This window comes from Oryzias melastigma, linkage group LG6 (genome assembly GCF_002922805.2).
Source record: "Oryzias melastigma strain HK-1 linkage group LG6, ASM292280v2, whole genome shotgun sequence".
In the NCBI taxonomy this organism is placed as follows: Eukaryota; Metazoa; Chordata; class Actinopteri; order Beloniformes; family Adrianichthyidae; genus Oryzias; species Oryzias melastigma.
This window is the reverse complement of record NC_050517.1, coordinates 10418686-10445166: the sequence shown is the minus strand read 5'-3', so window position 1 is coordinate 10445166 and position 26481 is coordinate 10418686. Positions and strand designations below refer to the sequence as shown.

The 26481-nt window shown below is 39.2% G+C and overlaps 1 protein-coding gene across 1 annotated transcript; it reads left to right on the top strand.

Annotated features, from left to right (window-relative positions):
* The first annotated feature begins 331 nt into the window (after window positions 1-331).
* Window positions 332-26481, top strand: snx33 (sorting nexin 33). The gene is made up of 2 exons (XM_024282070.2): window positions 332-2469; window positions 25317-26481. Exons 1-2 carry the CDS (start codon window positions 1053-1055, stop codon window positions 25568-25570), a joined length of 1671 nt encoding a protein of 556 aa, XP_024137838.1. The 5' UTR covers window positions 332-1052; the 3' UTR covers window positions 25571-26481.

Sequence of the window (26481 nt, the reverse complement as noted above, 5' to 3'; positions counted from 1 at the left end):
AAGATAAAGTTAAACTAACACTTGTTTTTCATCCTCTCACTATTTTCAATTAAAATGACTGTTTCATTATTTTTATTCTTTTTTGTAAAATAAACTTGCTTTCCAAATGTAATAACAAAAATATTTCACGCTATTGCAAAAAAAAAAAATAAATAAATAAAAAATTCCAAAGAATTAGATAAAGGTATCATTGTGCAATCATTTTCTTTTATAAAACATTTAAATATAGTAAACGGGGGGAAAAGAATTTAAAAAATCTTATTTACTTTGTAATCCCCGATGAAGTGTATTGCCCGGCTTTTCCTGAGGGGGGCGGTGTTGTTGCTGTTTCCCTGGTCTCGTAGAACATAAAGGAGCTGATGAAAAGGGAGAACTTGCCTTCAATTGTCTCACGTCATGGAAAGAGTTACTTTGTTGCAGCGCTCCGTGGATCAAGGAGGAAGAAAAAAACAACAAAAATAGTGGCGCATGTCGACGGTCTACTGAGGCGGACTGTTTGTTTTGGTCGCTCCTTCGCCGTGGGGTCGAGTGGAGATGCGCAGGGACCTGTTTACGAGCGAAACGCAGCAAGTTTGTGCGTGAGGAGCAAAATGCGCCGGGATACCATCACCCATCCCTCTGTTTTTCTCCATGCCGGACATACTTCGTCTTGAAATAAGCTCATCGCCGGTGGTTTATGGGCCGCGCGATGAGAACTGACTGTCTGCTCAGTGGACTATCCCTATAGTTGACGAGGATTACATTCACCATCAAGGTTGTTTTTATTTTTGGTTCTCTGTAATGTGAATGGATTCGGTCCCTCCCTGACGAAGCAAATGATGCTGTCACTATTAGTATATGTTTAAAAGGGGTCCCACTGTTGGTAAATATGTCTTTGTCCCTGTTTTGACTGTTTTCTGATCTCCCACAAGTCACCTGGTGGTGTTACATTAACTGTACCGTAACCTGAGATGAGTTTAAATATTACAGTAAGTCACTAACACGGTGCCCTTGTTATTATAATTTAGGCACTATGTACATGTAGAGGATCTAGGACCCTCTGGAGTGTCAGCATGTCTGTGAAAGCCGTAGCCCTCTACACTTTTCTAAGTGAAAACAAAGAGGAGATCAACATCCAGGAGAACGAGGAGTTGACTATCTTTGATGAAAACTCAGTGGACGGCTGGTATCTTGGGGAGAACAGTCGTGGGGAGAGGGGTCTATTCCCCAAAACTTATGTGGAGATTGTTCGCACACGCTCCAACTCCAATGTGACAGACTGCTCCATCAGCCCTGAGGGCTCCCTGGGGAACGACTCTCCCTACTTCTCGTCCACCCCAAATACCTCGGGGCAGATCAATGACGAGGACTACTACGATGATTGGGACGACTGGGACGATGGATCCACTGTGGTGGATGATGATCACATCAGGAGCCCCGGAGCCAATGGCTACGCCCACCAGACTCCGACGTCCAACAACCCTAACGTGCACTACAGGGCCAAGTCGGTGCCTGGACCCGACAGCATGTCCAGCTCCAGAAAGGGCAGCATGGTTGGCAGGAACTTGAATAGGTTTTCCAGCTTTGTGCGCTCTGGGGTTGAGGCTTTTGTACTTGGGGATGTACCCATGATGGCGAAGATTGCAGAATCCTACACCATTGAAATGGGTCCTTTGGGACCCAAGTGGAAGGAAAACCCCAACCCCTTCATCTGCTCAATTGAAGATCCCACCAAGCAGACGAAGTTCAAGGGCATCAAGACCTATATATCATACAGAGTGACACCAAGCCACACCGGACGTCCCGTCTACCGGCGCTACAAGCACTTCGACTGGCTGTACAACCGATTGCTGCATAAGTTCACTGTGATCTCAGTCCCTCATTTGCCCGAGAAGCAAGCCACAGGGCGCTTTGAGGAGGACTTCATCGAGAAGCGCAAGAGGCGCCTCATACTGTGGATGAACCACATGACCAGTCACCCCGTTCTCTCCCAGTATGAAGGCTTTGAGCACTTTCTCATGTGTGCTGACGATAAACAATGGAAACTGGGCAAGAGGCGGGCCGAGAAGGACGAAATGGTGGGCGCTCATTTCATGCTGACTCTTCAGATCCCCAACGAGCATCAGGACCTTCAGGATGTGGAGGAGCGGGTCGACAACTTCAAGACCTTCGCCAAAAAGATGGACGACAGTGTGATGCAGCTCACCAACGTGGCCTCGGAGCTGGTGAGGAAACATCTGGGGGGATTCAGGAAGGAGTTCCAGCGACTGGGGAATGCCTTCCAGTCCATCAGCCAGGCATTCATGCTGGATCCCCCCCATCGGTCGGACGGCCTCAACAATGCCATCTCCCACACTGGCCGCACCTATGAGAACATTGGGGAAATGTTTGCGGAGCAACCTAAGAATGACCTCTTCCACATGTTGGATAAGCTGTCCCTTTATCAAGGTCTACTCGGCAACTTCCCGGACATTATTCACTTACAGAAAGGTAATTATCACACCTTTGTCTGTTTACTCCATGTATGACAGTTCTCCAGTGTGTGTGCATGCAAACTGATACAAAGATGGAGGAATATTATACATATAATCAGTGTGTCCTATGTATTTCAATGGTTTCCCACCTGTGCACATACAGGAACAGGTAACTTTCTTCCCTGTCAGGTTATATCAGTGCATTATAGGCTATTTGAGGTTTTTGTAAGTTATTTTTTGTACCTAAATGTTGTATATTTGTACATTACATTGTACACATGTGCTAATAGAGTGAATCATGGCGTCAGGGAGGAACCTTGGCTCACACGCCCGTCACTCTGCTTCCCTGACAAATACTTTCAACAGCCAGCAACCTGTACGAACAGGTTTATGCAGAAGGAGTGAGCATACTTTTTGTTCTTCCTCTCTTTGGTAATCAGTATTTCATCAGTTGAGTGGAATTTAAAAAGAAAAAAAAATTGTATCAGATAGAAGATCTCTTTGGAGAAATGTGCTGCTGGGAGAAGCTTTTTTAAATTCTGAAGTGTCAACCTCTGCTTCGCCTCACCCCGTCCCACAGCGGGACAGCAGTGAGTCCCACATGACTTCTGAGGAAGGGCTCGGCAAACTCAACAAACACTTTTAGATGTTCATGTGACTTCTTGGCTCTCCAGATAGGGCTCTGTCGAGATCTAAAGGGTGAAGAAATCCCAGTCCAGAGCTGCTCTCCGTGTCCCAATACTCCCGGTCCACACCCAGACTGCTTTAGTCTGTTATCCTGAAGTGGAACTGCTTCACAGAGTCCTAACACTCTTTTATGTAAAGTTTGAAGAACTAAACACCATCTGTATTCAAAATTAGTTCAATGATTGACTTTACCGACCATAAGCCATAAAGAACACCATTGTTCTTTTATGGTTCCTCTTTTGTTGGATTAATCTCCATTGTTCCGTTTGTTCCTCAAACTTCTGTTTGTCTCGTCTCGAACCTCGTTGTGTCCTCAATTATCAGCTTTGAACGCCAGATCTCCATAGTTATCTGAAAGTCAGAGAGGGAGATCAGGTGAAAGAGGCAGGGATCCAACCCCTCCGTTATGAACATCTGGCTTTCTTGGTTGAGATTTCTGATGAGAACTTCATCTGTTGCTGTTTAGTTTTTTGGGGGGATAATTTTGACTAATTTCTTCCATTAAAGTTCCATTCCAGTCATCTTTTGATCTATATTAAAAGTGTTCCCAGTGGCATTTTGATTATGATTATGTCATGGACAAAGTTTCTGCAGAGCGGCAGTAGTTCATTAAAAATTCCCCTTTGAGTTGTGGGTGGTACTGTTGGTGCGGAGTGAGCTTATACTGATTTCCCATCTTCCCTTTGTTTACATTTTCTCCCACTAGCTCATAGCACCTCACAATCTCAACCTAACTTTAGTGGTGCAGCAAAAACAGCAAACAATATCAGAACTATCTAGTCGTTTAGTTTTGAGCCAGCTCAGACGAGGGAAACAAAGACGTTAATGGATCTATTTGTCTGCAAGTGGATGCATCAGAAACCAGCAGAGCAGGGAGCTCATTGTAGTTTGTACGTAACAGCTTCAAGTTTTGTCTCCTCCTGATTCACAACAATTTGAATAAATACTCGAAACTGTTTTAATTTTCTTTATATATGTCCATGATTTTCATTGGAGTGGGTCTTTAATGTATTCACTTTTTCATATCGTTTCATATAAACTGTGTAGCTCTGGTTTGTTTTGTTACATATGACATGTTCCAGAGTCTGTTTTCTTGTGTTTGATGGTGAGCACATCTTTTGTTTATCTGCTGAGAAGCTCTGCAGCAGTGTTCGGGTAGAGGCCGGTCCACATGCCTCCCCTGGATGTGACCAGTGTTGTGCTGAACCAGATACAGCTGTGGCAACACTTAAAAGACAGAACATCTAGGTCAGCCCTTTTTCAGTGTACTCCTTTCTCTTTTTGTACTTAGTATTTGCTTGGAGCAAAATCTTGGTTAGTGTGTGCTCTAGAAGGGTGACTTACAGATTCTTTTTTAGAAAAAATGTCTGGGTTTTCTTGTTTTTTTTTCTTCTCATTGGTGCTTCAAACATCAGCCTCACAGCTGTCTTGACTCGACACTTTCTCTGGTTTCGGTGCTCCAGAACATAAATCCAGCTGGTGGTGGACTCTCCTGACAGCGTATCTCTGCCAACGCGAATCCCACACCCGTTTTCATTTCAATACAATTGAAGGTCTTGATCTGGAGGCTTAATAACACAGCATTGTTAGAGAATAAAGGCCCTCTGAGGCTTTTGTGCAAGAGGCAGATGTGTGAACTGCGGGCTGCAGCTACGGCCCTGCTGCAGTGTCTTGCTGTGCTTTCTGCATTAGTTTGCACAAATTTGGAATTGTTGATCCTACGAAGTGCCAGGCCGGTCTGGCCTTGACCCTTTAACCCTGTAGCACACACACTTCAAACTACCTTATCTTTTTAAATATTTGTGCAATTCATGTAATTCCAGTGGATTCTGGTGCTTGGGAATAGCTTTATTGGTGCAAAGTATCAGAATCTGTCAGTTTGTCTACATTGATTGGGTAAACATTTTCCTACTGTAAACTGTAGCACATTGGTGCAAATTTGCTTTTCTGCATCAGAATCTGGTGGTCAAAATTTTACTAATTGATAGTGTTGGATATCATTGCAAAGCTTCTTTTGTTCATGTTATAATTATAGCATTATAACAATGTGTAGCACTTTTCTACCTTTCTCGAAGGCTCAAAGCGCTTTACAGTCACACACACATTCACACACTGATGGTGGCTCCACTGTAAAACACTGGCTCCAACCTTCCACTAGAGGCAATGCAGGGTTCAGTGACTTGCTCAAGGGCACTTATGGACTAGCAAGGCGGAAATCAAACCTGCAGTCTTTCAATCGGGGGTTGACTGCCCCACCCCTGCACCATGGCTGCCTCTACATTTGATTTTACTACAGTAGAGTGTAGCATATTGGTGCAAAGCTGCTTTTCTCTGCATCAGAATTCTTTGTTTTACATTGATAGCGTCAACATTTTACCAGTATAAAGTTTTAGGTGTCAACGCAATGCTGCTTTTGTAAATGTTAAAAGTCGCTGGTTTCTGTTGATTGTGTAAGCATTTACTTCTGTAAAGTGTAGCTTATTGGCATAAAGCTGCTTTTCTCTGTGTCAGAATCCATTCCTTTATATTGATTGCGTGAACATTTTACTATTGTAAAATGTAACAAATTGGCATTAAGCCCTTTTTCTTTACTTCAGAATCCTTTTAATTTCATTGATTGCGTGAACGTTTTACTTTTGTAAATTGTAGCGTGCTGAGCCATTTTCTATGCACCAGAATCAGTTTGTTTATGTTGATTACCTCAACATTTTACTAATATAAAGTTTTTGGTAACAACGCTAAGCTGCTTTTGTCTGTGTATTATAATTTGTTGGTTTACGTTGAGTGTATAACCATTTGACTACAGTAAAGTGTAACATATTGGCCCAAAGTCGCTTTTTTTGATTACATGAATGTCTTACTGTTGTTAAGTGTAGCTTATTGACGCTAAGCCACTTTTCTCTGCGTCAGAAGAGAATCAGGTTGTTTATGTTGATAGCGCCAACATTTAGTTTGGGATGTCAATGTAAAGATGCTTTTGTCTGGGTTATAATTTGTTGGTTTATATTGATTGTAAACCAACATAATATTTGACTACAGTATGGTCAGTTTTCTCTGCATCAGAACCCATTCGATTAGAGGGATTAAGTATACATTTTACTATTGTAAAGAATAGCGTATTGGTGCTAAGCCTTTTTTCTCTGCATTAGAATCCATCGGTTTATGCTAATTGCATAAACATATTACTATTGTAAAGTGCAGCATATTGGCGCAAGGCTGCTTTTCTCCGATTCAGAATCTGCTGGAATTACATTAAAAGGCTGAAGAGTTACAGTAATTCACAGAACACTAACACTGGAGCTTAAACTTTAATGTTAAAGGTTCTAACAAAATTCATATAACCACATGCAGGGGGCACATCGAGCATGACTACATTCAATATTCCTGTTAGTAAAGCAGATGTCTTGTTGCTTAGGTTTTATATCTTATAGATAAAATCTGACACAAAAACACCATAAGTTTGGAGTTGATACATTCTGGGCCTAAAAAGAGTCAACCCAAGCCTTTGTTTTTCCACTTGGATTTGAGAAGAAAGACGAGATCTTTGGTGTTTTGTCTGTAAAAATGACATTGTTTCTAAAGTAAAGGAATGCCATGGAATATGTGTTTTTACACTGTAATCCAGAAGTAATTTATGTGGAATGGTCTTCTTGGTTCAAAAATGTTTAAAGTTTCTCTGAATACTGGTGTCAACCAAAGAATCGAAGGTTTAGATTCACTTTCAGGAGATCTCTTGTGTGATTCTCAGCAGTGTGGATGCAGATGGAATATTCAGCAAATCAAAGAGTGGAGGTAAACCTGAGGACGTGGATGACAAAAGCTTTGTAAGTCGGAAAGAAAATCCAAAAAAGAACAAATAAAAAGGAGTTTGGAAAATGTGTTGAGGCCCTGCTAGAGTTTTTCCGCTTATTCATCTTTGTTTTAGTCATTATTATTTCTTAAATGAGTGGCTGCTGTGACCTCACGGTGTGTCCGAGTGGTGGTTGTCCTTTCTTGAGAGTTCATTGTGAAAGCAAACCAAACAAAAATGAAGATGTGAAAGTTTGATCTTTTTTGCTGTTGGCACAGACTCAGCCAGACTATCAGCGAGAAAAATAGTCTAGATGAATAGCTGCATTTTTGAGTGCTGGAATTGAGTGAGTGTTCAACTGTTATCCATTCATTTGCACCTTTCTGGGTCTTTAGAAGAAGTTGTTTGGAGGACTTTTGCAAACCAACCTTTCTAATATTCTGATCATGTGGTTGTTGAAATTTTAGTTACTTTTGTAAGTATCTTGATGTAAAAATTGAACTCTGTCTGCCTCTATGACCTGAGAGACATGATAGGGGTTTGCATTCCATGCACACGACACAATGCGTCTTTGTCAGCACGTGCTGCATTTGAGAAGTGGGGTTTAGGTTTCCTGTGCAGCCGCTACTTTCCTCATCAAGGTCAACTGTCGCCCAGTAAGACTGTGTACGAGCAGAACGGATGGTTGGCCACTCCGCTCGGCTGTTCAAACAAGCTGCTCGGCATTCGGTTTGTGGACTGCGACGTCGGTGTCCAGCAAATGTTTTCTCAACATCCCCCCTCGACTGCTGACTCATAACTCTCAATAACGGCCAGATTCCACTCGCCGCCTGTCCTCATGCATGTACATTCTTGTCTGTGTTGGCATGGTGCGGCGCGGTTTCACAGATGTTCCTGGGAACTTGGTCTGTTTTGGCACCGCCATCATCGACTCACAGAGAGGAGTTATCTCCCGTCTGGGAAAGCAGTCCCAGCAGGTGCGTCTGAACGAAGATGAAACGATTTTGCTTTTTGGACAACGTTGTAGTGTAAGCCTACACCTACAGCCCTCAAACGTTTTGTCCGATTTGTCCTTTCGGGTGATGATTAGACCTTTACCAAGTCGTTTCCCGAGATTTTGACGGCATAAAATACAGATTAACATTATCAGTTTATCCTTGTTTCACTTTGTTTATTTAGTTTCTCTCTATTAGCCAGCAATTAAACAATATTGAATAAAAACAGAGACATAATCAGTATTTTAGTAACAAAAGTCAGTGCATTGCCACCGACCGATTTACCTTCACTCAGTTGTTTTAATTACTGATGCTCAAACTGTACTGACAACAAACATGAAAAGTTCCCTGGAGCAGCAAGGAATTGTTCTGTTGTATTTGTTGAGTCACTGAACTAGAAACTAGTTACTGTTGCAGCGTTGCCAATGTCCTCGTGGCTTCAGGTTTGTATCTTGGTGGGAGTGAACTGTGTGCAGTCATTGAACATGCAGCTACGACAGCTCATCTGTCACAGAGCAGATGGTAGTGAGACTAGAGAAAATCTCCTCTTAAACAGCTGACCGTTGAACCTAGAACTAATGTGTCGATAGAGCATGTGTTGGTAGAGCAGGGTTTGCTAGATGGTCCAAACCACTTAAGCCTCGTTTCCATTTGGCAGCACGGTACGGTAAGGAGTGCTCCAGGTAATTCTAGCGAGCGCTTCCACTCAGTTAAGCCTACCTTCTACTGAGCAGTTTGTTTTCACGGCACGTGCGTGGTGTAGACCACTACTGTGTCATTGTAGTTATTGTAGGAGCCCCACGTCTAAAGTACGAACACTTGTTTGAGCTGGAATTTATTAAAGACAGGACACAGTTGAAAGATATACATCTAAAATGAAAGTTTTTGCTGATCACCACTATCTCTGTGGAGAAATTGGGTGTTGGTGTTAGACTGGGGGCGGTGCTTGCAGGCCAGACTCTTCCTGAAAGGGGCGGTCTCGCTCTGTTATGTTAGATCAGGGGTCTGTAACCTGCAGCTCCAGAGCCACATGTGGCTCTTCTATCCCTCCATGCTGGCTCTCTGGCTGAAGAAAAATAAAATAGTAATTTTTTAAAATTTGGAGATAAGCTATTATTCTAATTTAGAGTTTAGCTTCTATTTTAGCAACAGGCTAACTTTTTTGACTAATTTAGTTTACAGGGGAATTTTAGGCCATTTAGGAATTCAGCTTGTAATTAAGCAACAAGCTAGCTTTTTTGTGGCTAATTTGGCCTCTAATTAAATTGTTTATGCTAATTTGGAGTTAAGCTAATATTTTAGCAATATGAATATGCTAACATTTTTGGCTTATCTGTTATCTCCTGTAGTTTTTAGGCTAATTTAGAGTTTAGCTTTTATTTTAGCAACATGGTAACATTTTTGGCTGATTTAAATTACTGTGGAATTTTATGCTAATTTGGAGTTCAGCTAGAAATTAGGCAGCAAGCTAACTTTTTGGTAATTTGGCCTCTACTAAAGGTAAAAGGTAAAAATGTTTTAAAAATTCAATTTTGAGAAATGCTAGGTTTTTTTTATATTTTTGCTTTTGTTTGTGCCAAAAAATAGATATAATTCACATAATTCACACACACACACACACATATATACATATATATATATATATATATATATATATATATATATATATATATATATATATATGTATATATACATACAAAAAGATGATCATGAATGCAAATCCAAATTTCTTAAAGGCTAAAATAAGTCAATGCGGCTCCTTCTAGGTTTTGATAAGTAGTAAAAGAGCCCAAATGGCTCTTTTAATGTTAAAGGTTGCCGACCCCTGCGTTAGATCATGAGGACCCCTTTAGGCGTGTCGTACAGATTTTTCATTGTTTTATCCCCTAAATCCTGCGGCGCCCGTTAGTGTTGTTCGAGAAATAACTCCTTGCGTTCATCCCTGACTGTTAATTAGGAACTAGTTAGGAAATTAGACAATCAGGGTGTAGTTTGGGTGGGCGTCCAGTGGGCTCACACCTTGTGTGTGTGGCATCTGGGCCATCAATAAACAGCCAGTGCACCTTACCAACAACTAGATTGCAGTGCAAGGAGACCGTACGACACTATCACCCAAACATCAGAAGAGCATGTAGCTTACATTAAACACTTCACTATATACTTATCCATAATACTTTTCATTTTCATGATGCATCTTGAGGTGGCAGTAAGATTCTCCTGCACCCACCTTAACTCTTGTGCTACTATAGGCACGTTTACAATAAAAGTGGGGTCATCTGGACCCCACAAGATGGCACGCTGAACTTATTTTTTTAAGTGTTTTTTATCTTCACTGGTGTCCGTGGCAGACATGAGATCCTGTCCACCTTTGTCATGGGAGGGGTCACATACCAATATAAGGGTGGGGTCATCTGGACCCCATAAGATGGCACAAGGGCTAAGATGCAGCTGCATCCATTTACGACCCTCCATGGGCCAGGACAACCGAAACACCGGCAGTACCTACGCAAATCAACCCCCACATGGGTTCGTATGACCGAGGATTAAACTGGGGTGTTTTTTCGCCGAGATTTAAAACATTAAGAGGAGGGCCTAGAGAGCGTCTGCCCACAAAAAAAGCCCAGAAAAAATGCATTACGGTTGTCATATGGAAAAGATTTTTTAACCTATTACCAAACCCTTACATCTTAAGGGCGCTCTGACGATCAGACAAAGAGGAAGTATGTTGTTTTCATACCAGAAAAGCTGATGTAATCTCACAAAAATAACTATTGGGAGATTTTGTGGGATTTTAAAGACATCATAAAAGTCTTTCGTTCAACTCAAATAAAGATGACACATGAGCAGATTCTGATTTAGTAAATAATACTCTGTTTTTACTAGATGGGTGTTGACAAAACAGATTCTGACGTGAGAAATTTGTCAAAATGTTGCTCTTTAAACTTTTAGGAGATTTCTAGTTTTTTATTGAGCTGAAAAGGGGCTGAAATGAATTAAGGTTCACTGCAACAATGCAGAACCACCACAGCAGCTATTAGCAGTAATAAAAATTACAGTTTCGTGAAAGAAAAATAAGAAAATAAACATCACAACGGCATGAAAATCTGACTTTTGGGGTGATTTATGATGCAAATGTGAAGGACTGGTACACAATCGTTTAGCATCTCAACAAAAAACATCTGTTGGACATTTTTTGGGTGTTTTCCTCCAGTATAACAAAAGGGCTTCTTTGTCATTTTTCGCCAAAGCTCGAACAATTTGCGCTCCAGAGAGTGAGATAACGTGATGCGTGCTGGGAGATCTGGGCAGCCGCTGACTAAATATTTCTGATGAATGTAATTCCCCACGCACATTTAAACACAGTTCTGTTTTCCATCACTCTATAATTGCCAAATTAGAAAAATAAAATCTGGGAATGTGGGTGTGTGGTTCAGAAATTCATGTTTTTTAGACTTTTCTTTTGGCTTAAAACCTTCAGATTTTTAGTCATTCCATATCAGGGAAACGCTGTGATGGTAAACTCACTCTGCAGAGTTTTTCTGATGTTTTTCCACTTTTCCTAATTATTGGAGTTCAATCTCAAATATCAGAATATGCTGCAGAGTACCTGTAACAGCATGAGACATACCTGCAGTTCTCATTTTTGTCCTCTCAAATCCTTGCACACAGCGTGTCCGTCCTCCCCTGCTGGTTCTTTTCTCCTCACAGAGGAACATTACAACAATAGTCATTTGTTTGTGGAGGTGACATAACCAACCTAACTAGTCATTTTAGCAGCTGTCCCTCAAGCCCGGTAACTGAACAAAATGGGGCTTTTATTTAGAGCACGTGTGTCGGATTCGGCCCTCCAGATCCTTTTATTTTATTGTTATTAATGGTCCAATTTTATCTTGCGCTTATTTCTAACTTGTATAATTTTGACAAAATATATTTTTATGGAGAGTAAAACACTGAAAGTTATTTAAGGTTTAAGTTGATTTATTCTAGAATAATATTCCTGCCTTTTTATTATTCATCATTATGTTTAAAAGTTACTTTTTTAAAGTTTTAAAAATTTTGTTTTAGTGTTCAATAAATGTTTATTCTGTTCGGCCTGTCACCTAAGATCCCCTGTGTGATTGAGTTTGACACTCCTGATTTAGAGCAAAACCTTTAAAAAAAATGACATTTTCTTCCTTTTTTTAGGGGAAGTTTGACCAATATGAATACAATAAATGATTCGAAATTCTTATTCTGTCATTAGGAAGCTAAAGCAGGGGTTTGTCCATGTAGGTTAGAGAAGGAACAGCTGCCAACAGTTGACATTTTCTTGACTATACTGTCGCCTTGGTGACATTTTGAACTTATTAAAGACCATCCCAATGAAAGTGTTGGTTTTAACATGTTATTGTGGCATTTTTCTGATGATAAACAAAAGTAGGTTTGAAAATTGCATTTCTGAGTAATTCTTTCTTCAGAAAACAAAAGAAGAAGGGAAGGGGTGGCGAGGTTGCTCCACAGTCCCGCCCACAACTTAGAGGTGAATTTCAGATAAACTACGGCCTCTCTGCAGAAACTATGTCCAAAAAAACCAAAACAGTTTTTCTAAATTTTGGCTAAAAATGTCATAATCTTAATTAAAAAATCACTGGGAACTATTTTAAAATAGATGAAAAGATTATTGGAGTGGGACTTTAAACTCTGTTCTTTATTGTTTATTGTGAGAAATGCGAATCTTCTTGACACATTTGTTGCTGTCCAAGAACAGGAATGACATTGGAGGTGTAGTTTATGAAAGACAAGTTTATGCAACAAGCAAGACTTGTTATAGATGTATTATGTGATGTGAATTCATTTTGAACACTATTAGAATTATTTTTGGCATTGTTTATCATTTTTCTGTCTGCTAAAGTTGATCCTGTCCAAAGATATCTGGACCCCTAAATTAATGTGTCTGGGCTGGAACAACTTAACATCTATTTTATGAGTTTACTTTTATGTTTTTTACCTTTTAAACTGGTTAATTTAGCCTTTTTTGGTATCATTTATCCCTCTATGTCTATATTTGAACTCTGTGAGCCAAATATAAATGATTTTAACAAAACAGTTCCTGTGTATGGATGATGGGATTTATGAGGTTCATAGTAACAGACAGCAGGAAGTGACTGTTTGTGTGACGGAAGCAACAAAAATAAACTTAAATGTCTTTACCACACAAGTCACTTCACCAGATCTATGTGTTTCTGGGGAACTTTTTGAACATTTGAACAATTTTCTGGGATGGTTGGATAAAAAAGCAGATTCAGAAATAGATTTAACAAACTAGTAAGAGCGGAACTGCTGCTTCAGTTCAGTCATTTCATCAATAATGTTAGTTCTTTGTAAGTAAAAGAAGCTCATGAAGTCTCCTGGTTGGTGTTTGAACAAAATGAAGATAAAATCTCTCGTTTTATTTCAGGCGGAAGGGTGTTAATTTTTGTTTCTACATTTTTTTTTTTTTTTGCTTTCCATTATATGGGAACTGACTTGTTTTTAAACCAGCACCTGGTGGTGACTAAAGGAACTGCCTTGGCTCCACATAAAATACTTTAAAATGGATCTTAAAGTGTTGTTTGCTGATCTCACCATCCATGGTTGACAGTTCCTTTACATGAAGGAATCTGCTCCATCACTTTGTACAGTCAGTCTGCAATAACTTGGTATCAAGCTTAGGGACGTGTAAAGCTGTTTAACTACCAATCGGTTGAGTATTTTAACCAAAAGCTATAAAATACGTTAACATTTTAATTCAGTTTTCACCCTACAATGGATTGGTGACTTGTACTGGGTGCACCCTGGCTTTACCCAACAGTAGCTGGGATAGGCTCCAGCAACCATGTGACCCTTTGAATAATGGATGGATATTCAGTTTTCATGAATAGATTTAAATGAAGGCTACAGTTGGTTTTCCAGGAACCTTGCCAAATCTGCTGTTGGTTACCTGGATCAGGTGTGTTTAACCAATAAAGAGCTTCAATGGCAGCTTAGTTGGAAAACATGTGGGACATGGGCCCTCGAGGACTGGATTTGGACTCCTCTGCTATAAGTCACACAACAACTTTATTGAGGAATTGGTGTGTATTATGTGCAGAGAGGTAGGGAGTGTCGCAGAATTCAGTCTGGAATGCTAACCCTGACAGGACGACAAAAATGTTTGTCGATTTTTCTCTCATTGCTTATTTTGTGTTCCATTTCGCTGTCGTACTGTTTCAAACACAAGTGGGAAAATCCTGGAAAGTCCTGAAATTCTTCTCAGCTAATGGCCTTTATAGACCTGCGTCCATTCCACGGTTACCGGTTGGCTAAAACATGAAATAAAGGAGGCATTTGAGGAGCTCGTAAAGCACTAATGGTGTTTATGTTGGTTAAAAATACAAAAACAAGAGCATCCAGTGATGTAATAAATAAACCACAAACAGAGACTGGTCACCTGATGAGATTTAGATTTACTTTCGAAGGCTCATTTAATACTGGTTGGTTCAGGTTCTTCACTTGAGTTTTGTGCATCACTTTAAGTAGTTGTGGTCAACACAAACTTGTTTTATGTGTCAACTGAAACTCATCTAGTAAACGAGTTAAAATGCATTCACTCTGGATTTTATTCAGGATAATAATTGCATAAAGATTAACTTCAACTTTTCGATTTTCCATCATTATGAAGAAGTATCAACAGGACAGCCCATCCTTAGGCTCATGAGATGACAATATCTGCCTGATTTCTGATCACATGATCAGCCACTTTCACACCACGCAGTCTTTTCTTGTTTTTCAGTCTTTGTTGTAGCAGCAGCAAAGAACAATATCTCATCAGTTCATTGCAGTGCTTGACACAGACGTCAGCCCGGTTGACACACACTCAGAGCCCAGCAGTGTTCTGGGTTTTTTTCTCCCTTCGTTTCTAATGTTTACACTCACTTATCTTAGTCAGTCGTGTTCGTCCTTCCAGTGTTTGAAGCCTAAAACCACTGACGTTTATGTTAGCATACACACGATGCTCCAGCTTTTTTTTTACATAATTACGTTTCCGACCTTCCAATGTTTTTGTTTAGTCTATGTTCTTGTAATGTATGAAGTGTTTTTGGTTGTGTTGTATGTTTCACCACTTTCCTTCATCATTTTACCCAGCGGTATGATGTTGTCATCTGTTGAAAGTGTTCCCATGGTTTTTGTGGGAGTGTCATACAGTATGGAGCTAAAACTTCTCAGGGAAATTACTTTCCTGCTTGTTTTTGTGTTTTTATCCAACAAGTTTGGTTTTTATGTTACAGTCACACTAGGTATGTGATGCGCATTCAAGAACACACTGAACGTGGGTGACTGGCAACAGTAAAAAAACGTGACTCAGACTGACTCGGACTAATCGCTGTTGAGGGGTGATAATCTGTTGTAATATGGCGGTAGACATATCAGGAAGTGACGGCGAAGGCTCTTGGCTGATTTCGTGAGGGCCGACGGTAATGCATTTCCTAGGGGGGATCTCAACACTTGTTAGGTCCTGTTCCTATTAATGGTCTATGATTGTGATATATAAAAGACTTGGGGTTAAATAAGTCCAGCTGGGCACAAACCGTAATCATCAATTTTCAAACGTTTGGAATTTCAGTGTTTTGAAAAGGACGGCATTCATACCACTACCAAATCTGAGTCCCTGATCGGTCGAAGTTTAACTGGTTTAACTTGCTATGAGCATTCAATGGTGCTTTGTACGAAGGGCCTGAAAATTGGCTTAAAAAGTTGTGAACGCCCATTTATGACCGTTTACATGGACTGTCAGTGAAAGTGGTCGCTTGAACGTGCGTTTCGGAGCCCGGTGTAAACTTATCTTTAGTGAGAGGATCTTGTCACCTATGCTACTCCATTGTAGCATTTTTCATTAAAATTTTAGACTGCCTTCATCAAAACCCAAAGATTAGGGCTGTCCAATATGAGGACAACTTGCAATGTGCGATATTAGTTGTAAATATTGTCATGACAATATGACTTGCTTACATAAACAAATAGCAAAACAAAACACAACTAGTATATAATTTCCATTTCACTGCAACGGTTCTATGTACCATATTTTCCGGAGTACAAGTCGCACCGGATTATAATGTCTAATGAAGAAGAAGAAAACCATATATAAGTCGCTCTGTTGTATAAGTCGCACTTTTAGGAGTAAAGTGTGATGTTTCAGAACAAATCTGCCAAACCCACCGTAGCTAAAAAAAGAAAGAAAGAAATACAAGAAAACTAATATTTTTATTTGTATAAGAAAAAATGTCAAAGGTTAGAAGAAAACAATCAGATTCTCTTCCGTGTTTGTTTTGGACGACACTTCTGCTGCTGCTGTCAGTAAGCAAAAACATCAGATGAATCGCCCTCTAGTGGTTGTTTGCAGAAACAACCACTAAAAGACAACTGATGTTTAATGGGAAAAGAAAAAATATATAAGCCAATTGATGTCTAAAAATAACCCCACAAATAAGTTACTCCTGAGTATATGTCACACCGCTAGCTAAACTATGAAAAAACTATGACTTATACTCCGAAAAATACGGTTATCCTTGTGTTATCCTAGGCAAGTTAACATTAAAATTGGGGTGATCTGGACCCCATAAGAGAGCATAAGGGTTAAAGAAAAGTCAATGTAACTGAAATTATTTGCTAAACGCAACATAAGAGGTGGGAATCTATCTAAAAGGACTGCATTCGATTGGTCAACTAAGTGAAGGAGTCCATCTGATTGGTCAAATGCATAAATTAATGTATTTGATTTATTAAATTCTTTAAGCTGCCACAAGATTGTTTTAGCATGTGTAACTAAGGTAGCCGTTAATCACTGTTTACGCCGTCTTTTGTGATACGAGTTGATATTGCAATGTCCATACATTTTTGATTTATTGTGCAGGCCTACCCAAGATCCAAGTGTTTTTGTGATATAAGTAACCGTAGGAGGAACTTTTATCAAGCTTTTATCCAACATTTGATCTAAAGTCTCTTTTTAGCCCATGTTTGGTTGATCAGCTGCTCCCACATCACAAGGGTCAGCTGAGCTAGACTCCACTCAGCTTTTACGACGCCACCCCTTCAGGCTCAAAGAGGAAGGATGGAGACTTTAAACAACTGGGACTGTAAACCTAAGTTGCTTATGAAGAGGAAGAAAAGCGGGGCCTCCCTGGATGGAAGCCGCCGCTTTAGTCATGTCAAGATCTCTGCAGGCTGTGTGGAAAGCCCTGCCACAAGGAGTTGGAAAGGTTCTGTCAACACCGACTTAAAATGTGCTAACACACCGATATCTAAGCATGTCCGAGAAAGTTCAGGAAGAGACTCCATCGTCAGATTGAACAGATAAAAGATAGAAGGAGATTTACAGTCCACTTCCTGTAGCTGACGCTGGGTCTGGAGAGGGCGTTGGGAACTTTCGCAGACGCTCATTACTCTTTTTTATGCTTTTGTCTTGGTAACTGAGGCAACTTATCTTTAAATAAAATGTGACGTTAAACAATAATGTAGGTTTTCATGTTAAATTAATAAATGTTTTTAATAATTCTCCAAAGTAAAATAAGTTTTTGCTTTGGCTTCAACTTTCCTTCCACAAGATTTTCCTCATAAAGTCACTCTTCAGTTCTTTTTCCAATGAGGGGAGTGGATCAGGGCCACCAGATATGTTGCACACATTTTTTTCCTGCGAGATCCAGTGACGCCAGATGCTTTTATACTGACAGACCGATTTGAGACAAAAACTCATCGTTTAAAGCTTTGGTTTCATACAAAGGGAATGTGAGTGAAACCAAGCCACCTCATGTTTGGTTTCTGTCCATTCACGTGGATTCATGGAGTAAGATGAGACCTCAGGTCCATAGCATGACATCATGGAGAAAAGCAGAAGGAGCAACACTGGTAAATCAGTGCTTTCAACAAGCTATGAGTTGGAGAGTCTTCATACTGGTCTGATTGGTTTTCAGAAGAATTGGTATGTAAAATCAGCCCAATGATAAATAAGGAAATTAAAGTTTTTAGGAATTAATGATTGCGGGTTAATGAGCCATAAGAGCCACTTTGCTTCTTTGTCTTTCGTCTTTCAGTTTAGGAGGCTTATCAAGTCCAGCCTGAATGATAGAAATGAGGAAATTAGTCAATGAGAGTATAGTTTGTATGGGCATGCTTACTTATTACATCCACACCACAGAGGTATCAGAAGTCCAATTTGCGCAATTTTATAGTCAATGGAAACACAGCTAGTGTTTTGTTCTTTTTAACCTACCTAAAGTAAAATAAATAAATAAATAAAATAAAAAAAGATGTTTTTTTTGTTCAGAATTAAAGAAGAACAAATGGCACTGAACGTTTTTTATTGAAGGATCTGGAGCATTGAAAGGAACTTTCCAAGCTTGTGTTTATTTCTAGCGAGCAGGAAAAAATAAATTACACTATGGTATAAAATGTGAACAAAAAAGGTTCAGTTTAGAACATTTTACTGGATTTCGGGTGTATAATTCGGGGAGCTAGTTACTCACGCCTTACTAACAACTAGAGTGCGGCATAAGGGCATTGAACAACAGCATCACCCCTATGTCATAACTTGGTCCAACTTACATTATCCTTCCAAATACTTTACGATACACTTACCACACACACGACAACATGTCATAAGGGATTGCAATTTAGGGTGAATTCAGAGTGGATACATTTGTTTCGCTTAAAGTCAGCCGGAGTTTGTTTTCCACGATAATCGAGGACAAATTTTCCATGTGGAGCCTGGTCCAGGGTCAGGAACTTCTCTCTGACCCATCTTTCAAAGTGTTTTTGGTTCGTTTCCAATTGGACTGAGCTTTGGTTTACTCTGAGATTCCTTAATCTGAAAACAATCATTTCTCAGACGGGAACAACTGGACCAAAACGGCCACCGTAGCTGGTGGATACTTGATGTAGACAGAGTAAGAATAATGTAATGGCTAAGCCGCGGACAAATATAAAGCAACTATTGTCGTGTTATCAAACAGGAAAAAAATAGTCAGACTGCTTACTTGTTAGAAAGTTTATTTTAACACAGATGAAAACGCTTCTTACATGCTTTTCTGTGTCTCGTCGTCTTGCCTCTAGCCGCCTTGCTGGATGCATCCACTGTACCAAAGCCACAAGTGAATAGTTTTGTACCTCACGTTGATATAGGCGTTCAAAATTGGTCAACGAAAAATAAAGTTTAAATCAGCAACCTATCCCAACAAGGACTGCAAAGTGCAGTAATTCCATAATTTCTGCTTCTAGTTGCTGCCCTCATAATTTCTGGCCAATGACTGAAGAGATCTTTAGTCACGTGGTTTTGTTTACAAGCTTAGGTTCTAAACAGGAAAGTGGTAGTCTGAATACAGAACAAATTCAAGGTTTAGGACTTGATCCGGACCAAATTAAGCAGACTCGGTCCACACCAAATGATTTTTCCAGTCTGAATATACTCCTAGATTAGCCTGATGAATACTTTAGAAGATGTGCACTTCCTGCTGATCTGAACTAAGTTTGTCAAAACCATCCGAGCTTAAAAGTCTATATGTATTGACCTCCAAATTTACCTGACTTCTTACAGTAAAGTCCTACAGCACGGATGTCAAACTCAATCGCACAAGGGGCCAAAATCCAAAACAAACCTTAGGTCACGCCCGAACGGGATAAACATTTATTGAACACTCTAAAACTAAATTTATAAAACGTTAAAACCATAACTTCTTTACATATTTATGAACTAGATATATAGCGTCACCTGCGATAATGTTAATGTGAATGCTGTAAGCTGAATTTGGCCGCTGTAGACGCTGGTGCTGATAGCTGAAGATGCCAAAATTGATAGCTAAAAACACTGAAGCTTATAGCTGAAAACACTGAAGCTGATTGTCATCTAAAATACAAGCTAAATGACCAAATTAGCCTAAAAAAACGTAAGTTAGCCAAAACAGCTAGCATGTAGATGAAAAAATAGCTAAACTTCAAAATAGCTTAAAAAACGGAAAAAAGCCTAAATTAGCCAAAACAGCTAGCATGTATATATTAGCCAAACTCCCCCCCAAAAATAAATGAAATAAAATAGCCAAAAAAAAGGCTTAAATTAGCCAAACCAGCTAGCATGTAGTGAATATATTAAACTGAATATTAAACTCCAAAATTGATTAAAAAAAATCTTAGTAAATGCCAAAATAGTCAAAATAGCTAACAAAATGCCAATTTTAAAAACTTTTAAACTGCAACATTTTAACATAATTATGAATAATAAAAAAGGAGGGAATATTATTCCAGAATAAATCAACTTAAACACTAAATAACTTTCAATATTTTACTCTCCATCAAAATATGTTTTGTCAAAATTATACAAGTTAGAAATGAGTGCAGGATAACATCGGGCCAGTAATAACAATAAAATAAAATGATCAGGAGGGCCGGATAGAATTACTTGACCGTGACACGTGTCCTACGGCGATTTCAAAATCACAGATTTGCTAATTTGGGTATGAGTTGAAGCTGACGTCTCACTTTTGTGCCTATAAGCTGGTCACTTATCCTCTTCCAGAAGAGAGGTTAGTTTAAAGACTTGTGGATCATCTTCTGGTTAAGCCTACAAAAAAGTCCTTGTAGCGACTGCATCAAAAATCCAAAGTCGCTGAGAGACTGACGCTGGGTCCGGTTATTGTATGACGCGCCAAACAAATGGATTTGAATCGGGTCATGCTTTGAGCCTTTTATTAATGACCAAAAAAGTAATTATGGCTTAGGATAGCAAGAAATATGGTCAAAAGGCAACAAAAAGTGACAACTAAAGCGGGTTAAAGCGTCAGTCTCTCAGCGACTTTGGATTTTTGATGCAGTCGCTACATTTTGTCAACAAAAAATGTGGCCACCCAGCTCACCCTCTCCCCTCTAACTTACAGGTGCAAAATCAACAGGTGAATTATAATAACTGAAAAATGTCTCCGCCCACAAACATGTGATCCACCAGGTGATTGCCTGTCCAATATGACCGCAAACAATACTAAACATGAAGTAATGGACTGATCAAAAAATAATATTCGTTCACCTTCATTTATAAACAGTAGTTTGATTCATGGCTACAGTCCTTCTTGATAGTTTTGGTCTTCTCAGCTCCACAAACTCCTCCTATCCTCCCTCTTTTCACTGTCATCTCCATCTAAAGCTCCCAACATCTTTCCCGGCATGGACTCGTAAATTTGTCACCCGTGGAACATTGTGGTAGCTGGTCTGGTCGAGCAAGATAAACAAATCCTGACTTTTCACACCACCACCCATAAATCAAGGAAAATTGGTTCTTTTTGAATTCCATGGAGATTTTTTTTTTTAATAAGAAATGTAAGAAGCATTTATAAATCAGATTTACATAAAAAATAGTCTCTTTTTGACATTATTCAGTTTTAAAGCAAAATGTTGTAATAGTAGGACCTCAAAGTAACCTCAAAGAGCATCTTGTTGAGGATCGCCTTTTCCTTTGTATCCCTCATACATGCTATCCATTGATGTACATTCTCCTCTCACGTGTGGAGCAGACTGCATGAATGTAGGTCAGCTCTGCAGTCTGCAGCTCGCCTCCTCCTTTGCTGGAACGCTGTGCGAGTGCTGTTCATGCTTTCCCACACTTATGCCAGGAATTCCATGTGAAACGCAGCGCAGCATGACAGGCACTTCAGGGATTAAAAAGTCCCTCCTTCTCGACACACGCAGAAAGGAAAGGCGAGGGTTAAGCATAGGTTGATCTAGTCATGAATCTGACGCTAGAAAGCCATGAAGGCTTGTGGGCTGCCATGTTCTCTGCTTGGAAAATGAGCTCATGGCAGTTTGGGTGGATGCGGTTCTAACTTGTCCTCGTCGCGCTGAAGCTAAACGTTTGGTATGCAGTAAAACAAGACGTGACTGCGTCATTTCCCCACTGAAAGTGCAAAGCTTCCAGTTGTTCCTTCTGTTGGAAATTCACAATATTTTTCGTTAGTCTTTGAAGCCAAAACTGAATATATTCACCTAAAATGACTCCTTAACTTCTGCAGTTGTATATACACCCAAAATCCAGTAAAACGTTCTAAATTTAAACTTTTTTGTGCACATTTTAAAGCATAGTGTAATTTTTTTTTTTTTAAATAAATTGTCTTTTCCTGCTCACTAAAAATAAACACAAGCTTGGAAAGTTCCTTTCAATGCTCCAGATCCTTACATAAAAAATGTTAAGTGCCATTTGTTCTTCTTTATTTTTGATCCAAAAAAAATTGTATTTTTTTTATTTATTTTTTTACTTAAGGTAGGTTAAAAAGAACATAAGACTAACTGTGTTTCCATTGACTATAAAATTGCGCAAATTGGATTTCTGATACCAAATTTGAAAATGGAAACAAGAGAACTTTGAAAAAAATAATATTTATCAAAAAAAAAGTTTTTGCGTTTGGAGGAGGTGGTTTTTGAGGCATATCATCATTGACATACTTCGCAAAACCGTAATGAAAATACTTGTTTCAAAATTAAATGAGTCATGTGACCAACAACCGGATACCACGCTTAGCGAGGCATTGCACAGCGGGCGCCGCATGAGGTCCCACAGCATCACACAGCTTATCAAAAGTTGAGCGTGTCATGTTGGATCCACAGCTCCTCAGTAAAATCACAAACCCAGATTTCCCAAAATCTTTTCCGCTCCCTCATAGCTTTCCGCTCCATGGCCTGAATAAAATTCAGACGTCTACTTTGATAGATGATGATGATGAGCGCTTGTGTTTTCACATATGAGTAATTGATAGGTTTGTACATACATTTATCAAATATTTGCTTTGAGTGATTTTAACCTCTATCTTTAATCTTCTTGCTAAAGAAGAAACTGAAGTCGAGCTCCCATTGAAGGCTGTGAGGAGCTGATATAATGCAGATACTTGAAGGAACACTGACCCTGCTGTGCTGAACTGTGACTTAAGTGATAGTAAAATCCGGTGTGTATCTGTCCGTTTCCCCCTACCCTTCATAGGTTCAGATCTATATGTAACTAGGGACCGCTTCCAACAAAATAATAAGACAAAGCCCGGACAGAGAATTTCAGAGCGTAAAGAGAAGTTATGAAGTTTCTCTGTTTCTCCTTGCAAGTATTTTGAAATCATCTCTCTCTTGCCTTTCTTGTTGCAGAGAAATATTTCAGGCTGTTTAAACCTGACAGTAATGGAAACACAGTTAGTAAGAGAAAAAACTGAAAAAGGTGTTAACATCTTTTGAAAGTGTCTAACAGGTTAAAAATCTTCTCAGAATAAATTGATATTGAGAGGTAACTGTGCTAGTCTAGACACCTCAGCATGGTGAAGCTAACTTGAACTCGAGTGACCAATATGCTAGCAGCAAAGCCACACCATAACACTGCACTGTTTTAGCTAATTGTTTAATTTAACATTAAAATTCAAGCATTAAAAAACTATTTTAATCCATAAACTTTCTGTTTTCAGGAGGTCTACAGTGTTACATGGACATAATGTAATTATTTTAACAATTTCTTTTCTGGTTAGCATACTGGTTAGCATGTTTCTTTAATTAACACAGCAACATTTTTTTTGGGAGAAATTTTGACATATAATGTATGGAAAACTCTCAACAACTTTACTGCATCTAAAAAATAAATTAAAGTGTCAGTTTTTGGGTCGAGAGAGTAACACTTCCTCCATGACACCAGGTGGGTTGGATTTCACTGTGACCATCTTTAAATGAAATAAACACCAGCCTGTAAAATATTAAATTGCATTTTTTTTAATTACTGAGAAGGTTTTTAGACAAATCCTACATTTCTTTACAAAGTTTCCAAACTTTAAAGCTGAATTGGAATTCAATGGAGATCAAAATGAAACTGGATAGCCAAATGTTTGCACTAAGCTAGCTTTAGCTCAAAATTTGCCATGTGCTCAATGTAGTAAAAACAGGAAAATTGTAATCCCACAGCCCAAAGTAATGCGACCTTGGGGATTTTGGTTGTTTTGACAACTGTTTGCTTACCATTCACAATCACTACAACCGTTTACTGTAGGAAGCTAACATGGAAGAATCTCTGCATGCAATACCACTGACAGCCACTTGGAGATTCCTGTTCCTCAAAGACGCCTGCTTGTAGAAATGCTTCATCAGTATTCTTTCCCACAATCCACTGTGAATATTAGCCACATATGTTCCTCAGCACTGGTGTGCTTGTGTTCTTCATGAACACTACCCCATAATTACATTAGCACCAACCACACGTTGTGTTTCCTGGTTTTAGGTGTCAGTCTCCAGCGCTGACGGCATGATTATTTCTGTCTCTGAAGCAGTTCACATATTAGTGGGACATTACTGTGGCTTCATCCATCATCACTGGGCCCTCTGCCAGCATTTTTGACTTCATTTCTGTGGAAAGTGCAGTTTTCCTTCGGGTTATCTGCTGGGGCAGCAGCAGACACTCAGAGAAGCTGAACGAGCCAAAAAGCTGGATCCCTTGAAGAAAAAAAGAATGTTCCATAATAATAAAAAGGGAAATGTTGCACTTAAATGCACAAGGATAAAGTCTTTCTTTGGTCCAATAGTGGATGTGCTAACTCCTTAATTGTCATCTTATAGTGGCTGCGCCGATTGCTAGGTTGCTTTCTTATAGTGGCAACGCTGACCGCTAAGTTGCTATCTTATAGCAGCTGTGCCGACTGCTAAGATGTCAAGTTTAACCAAAAATAACAAATGTATTTGTTAAGATCATTTTGCAAAAAAGAGTCAGTGAGGAAGCAAAATAAAAATAAAAGAAATCTACATTTAAACAACAAATAACAGGAGTCCTTGCTCCAATTATGGATTTATTTCCGACATTTGTTCCCACACACCACGTCTTGTTTTACTGCAACAGTGGATTCCTGTGTATTGTTAAATTTAGAAAATGCCAGTTTTGCGACAGGTTTTCTTTTTGTTTTTATCCATCTTACCTTAAAACCCCGATGAGGTTAAAGTTGGCATTTGAAATTTTTTTTTTTTAGCTTCTACTTTGACTTAAAGGGAAAATCTATGTCACATTTTAATGGTTCATTAAACCAGTTTTTCACATGTGAAAGGTTGGGGACCAGTGGTTGAGTAGATCTTATTTAGGAGGAGCAGAGGAATCTTCCGTATTATATGTCACATTGTGCCTAGTTATTTTTTAAAAATCATGAAAAACGAAAAACTTTGGAAAAAGAGTTTTTTTTAATGTTGCAAATGTTGTTAATTTCTCTTCTAATGTAAAACTTAATTATCTTGTGATTTTTCTAGATGTCTTAGTATTAGGTAAGAAAGTAAAAGCCATAATAATCAGGAAAATGTCATAACTTCTTTGTTTTTTTTATACCACTTTTTAATTGGATTATTTCCTTCCCCTTTTAGGTGCTTTTGCGAAAGTGAAGGAGAGCCAGCGGATGAGTGACGAAGGAAAGATGGATCAGGGGGAAGCAGATGGAATCCGGAAGCGCTGTCGGACTGTGGGGTTCGCCCTTCAGGCAGAAATGAGCCACTTCCATGAGCGGAGAGAGGTGGACTTCAAAGACATGATGCAGGCCTACCTCAGGGAACAGATAGCCTTCTACCAGCGTGTTGTCCAGCAACTGGAGCGCACCCTGCGCACGTATGACTCTTTGTAAAGACGCCAAACTGCCTTTTGGGTCAATGTGACCCCACCAAACCATCCCGACAAATGTTGGTCCAGAAAGGAACGATTAAAGAGGCAGTAGTTACTGGAATTATGTATGAAAGCCAGTCGGTTCGTTGCTTTGATGGATTCAAAGTTACTTTCTTTTGTTTTCCTTGAAGATCTACTGTATGTTTTTATATCTGCAATACACTTTACAAAGGCAATGTCCCAGCCTGTTGCTTATTTTCATAATTTAAGATGTTTGTAACAGTAAAGTGATTGTATAGGTTTCAGATTTATAGTGGATCTATAGTTTATTGTTATATCCTAACATTAAAGCCAGGAAACGGGTTCTGTTTTGTCCCCTTCTCTCCAGATTTTCTGGCCTCTTGAGCCAAAATGCATCATATCACTAAAAATAATTCCAAAATAAAAGTCCAACATAATTTAAAGACTTTTTTAAAGTGTGTGTGAGGAGCTCATTAAATATTCCACATGTTGCTCAGCCGACCAAACAGCTGTTCCTTTGTTCTGTAAAGAGCGATGTCATAAATGTCTGTCTTAGGTTAGCAGCCTTTACTGTACAGAGATTATTTAGATAAAAAATGTGCTTTATGAGGACATGCTACGCTCAAATGGAACTTTTTTTTTTTTTTTTAAGTGGAATGTTTGTTTTGGATTTAATGGGGAAAGTGGTTAGAAAGAGCTGACATTTGGGACAAGTTTGCACATGTTTTTTCTATTGGTCATAGTCAGTGGGTGTGTTTATGTTGTGTAGCCAAAGGCTTTTAATGAGCGGAGAGCTGTGCGGATCGATGCCCTTTTCCATTGCTGATAAACAGAAGTGTGTATCCTGATATGCAACAGCTGGACTAAATAAATAAATAAACACTATGAAAAGTCTTTAGACAGTAAAAACAA

Coding starts and splice junctions, on each gene's coding strand:
- snx33 (XM_024282070.2), top strand. CDS start 1,053: ATGTCTGTGAAAGCCGTAGCCCTCTACACTTTTCTAAGTGAAAACAAA. Junction 2,470..25,316: donor CATTATTCACTTACAGAAAG/GTAATTATCACA, acceptor TTCCCCTTTTAG/GTGCTTTTGCGAAAGTGAAG.